This window comes from Vicia villosa, unplaced genomic scaffold (genome assembly GCF_029867415.1).
Source record: "Vicia villosa cultivar HV-30 ecotype Madison, WI unplaced genomic scaffold, Vvil1.0 ctg.005777F_1_1, whole genome shotgun sequence".
Lineage (NCBI taxonomy): Eukaryota > Viridiplantae > Streptophyta > Magnoliopsida > Fabales > Fabaceae > Vicia > Vicia villosa.
The window spans coordinates 71,085-73,831 of NW_026706680.1; the positions used below are offsets into that span (position 1 = coordinate 71,085).

A 2,747-nucleotide genomic window follows, 5' to 3' on the forward strand; every position below is an offset into this window, starting at 1 on the left:
AAATTATATTGTAAATTGAGAGTTATGTTTATGTATATTTAGCTGCAAATTGAATTAAAAATTTCGTGTCTCAAATAAAGACAATTGTTAATTAAAAAAAGATATTTTGCTGATAATGTCCCGTGAGAAAAATAAAAATTTTGACATTTGAAAATAAGAATTTTGTGTTTTAAATAAAGGTAAATGTTTTTTTTTTTTGAACCAAAAATATATTAATTCAAAAAACTTTACAAACACGGCAATCCAAAGGATTCAGCCCAAACCTATCATCCTATAGCATTAAATTGGCTATATGCATACCAATTTTCCTATTTTTCCACCCTCTATACACAATATTATCAATAATTTTTTCTAAGGTATTCTTACTATAATTTTCTTTACTAAAAACAGTTGCATTCCTATACAACCATACTTCATGTACAGTCTCAGTCACCACCAATTGGAATAACCGAGCCCTCCATCCTTTACCCTTAGTATGAGCAAGGATCCATTGTATATCTTTGCTCCAAACATGAACCTGATGACAAGTACCAAGCCAATGCATAACTCCAGCCCAAATGCCAGCAGTTTTAACACAAGAGAAGAACACATGATCTGCATTTTCTTCCTCTTGACCACACATACTGCACATCGAATCTCCAATAATACCAAATCTACAAAGCCTCTCCTTTGTAGCTAAATGACCATGGCAAAGCAGCCATAAGGTAATTCTTGCTCTTGGCCGTGCTAGATTATGTTTCATCAGTCCCTGCCAACACACACTTTGATTACTATCCATTAGCATATGGTAGGCACTCCTCATAGAAAATTTCCCAACATTCAACATACGATCCCATTGCTGTTGGATCCTGTCCAGACTTCCCCTTTCTTTTAGAATTTTCTTCATCTTCCAAGTCCAATTCAGGCCTGCACTTATAGTCATAATATCTCTTCCTTTTACATAAATCTTATGGATCCATTGAATCCACAATCTGTCACTTTTGTTACAAATATCCCATAGACACTTCAATATGGCAGCTTGATTCCAAACATTCAAATTAAGCAAACCAAGACCACCCTGTTTGATAGGACTGCATACCTTACTCCATGCAACAGAACTCTTCCTACTTTTGTCAGTTTTCCCTGTCCATAAGAAAGTTCTGCAAATATAATCTATACTTCTTAAGACAGCTTTAGGCAATGGAAAATTCAGCATCCAATATTGTGCTATAGAGCCAATAACACTTCTAATCAATTGCATTCTGCCTGCATAACTCAAAAGCTTGGAAGACCAATGTCTGACACGGCTAGTGATTCTATCAATGAGTGGAAGGTAATGTTGTATACCAAGCTTACAACTATGGAGAGGCACTCCTAAATACTTGACTGGGAAAGAACCATCATCAAAACCAGTAATAGTTCTGATCCTACTCTTGTTAGCCTCATCTAAGCTGCCATAGAAAGCCTTGCACTTCTTGGGATTAAAGATGAGCCCTGTTGAATCAGAAAATTGAGTAAAGGTATTCATCATAATGCTAACAGAATCCACATCACCCCTACAAAATAGTAAAATATCATCAGCAAATGCAAGATTAGTGATTGCCAGACTCTTGCATTTAGCATGGTGCTTAAAATCAGTGTTCTTTTGCATCTTCAACATACACCTATTGAGATATTCAATCATTATCACAAAAAGAAAAGGAGAGACAGGGTCACCCTGCCTAATGCCTCTCTTAGCCTGCATACTATCAGTGATAGCTCCATTAACCTTGAACACATAATTCACAGTGGAAACCAGAATCATAATCCAACCAACAAAGATGCTAGGAAAACCCATATCCTTCATAATGTCCTCTAATGATCTCCAATGAACCATATCATATGCTTTTTGGAGATCAATCTGAAACATACATCTAGGAGTACCATTCTTCCTACCATAGCCTTGAATGAGTTCAAAAGCCAAATGAATATGACTATGAATATCCTATCCAGCAAGGAAGGCAGCTTGGTTCTTGCTAATGACATCAGGTAATACTTTCCTCAATCTGCCAGTAAGAATCTTAGAAACAATCTTTACAAAGACATTACAGCCAACAATGGGTCTATAGTCCTTTATATTCTTGGAACTATCACCTTTAGGAATTAGAGTCACAATAGTGTTATTAAACTGCCTGTGCATACTACCAGTTCTGAAAAAATCATATACAGCAGCCCTAATATCATCTTTCATAAAGTGCCAGCAGTGTTTAAAAATCTTAGCATTAAAACCATCACTGCCTGGAGATTTATAGTCTCCAATGTCCTTTATAGCATCATCAATCTCCTTGTGGGAAATCTGACTGATAAGGAACTGTTTGTGATGCAAATCCAACTGGCTACCCTCCCTCATTGCTTCAATATCAATGTGTTTCACTCTCTTAGAGCAATCACCCATTAGGCTACCATAGAATCTCATCACTTCCCTCTCAATGCCTTGCTGATCATCAATGATATCTCCCTTATCATTTTGCAAAAAACTGATACCACTCTTGTTTTGTCTAGCTTTGAGATAAGCAAAGAAAAACTTTGAGCTTTCATCACCATCTCTGATCCAGTTGATTTTGGTCCTTTGAATGAGTCTAGCAACCTCAAACTCATGATATCTAATGAGATCAGCTGAAAGGCCTTTTATTTCCTCAATCAAATTACTATCATTCCTGTTGGATGCAAGGGCAGTTTGAGCAGCATGAAGGTTATCTCTGGTTTCCTTAATTTTAGTCTGGATATTC

General features: G+C 36.4%; 1 protein-coding gene across 1 annotated transcript; it reads right to left on the reverse strand.

The window, feature by feature from the left end:
* Positions 1–271: 271 nt before the first annotated feature.
* On the reverse strand, positions 272–1,855 carry LOC131642760 (uncharacterized). Its single transcript, XM_058912981.1, has one exon. It carries the CDS (start codon positions 1,853–1,855, stop codon positions 272–274), a length of 1,584 nt encoding a protein of 527 aa, XP_058768964.1.
* Positions 1,856–2,747: the final 892 nt, after the last annotated feature.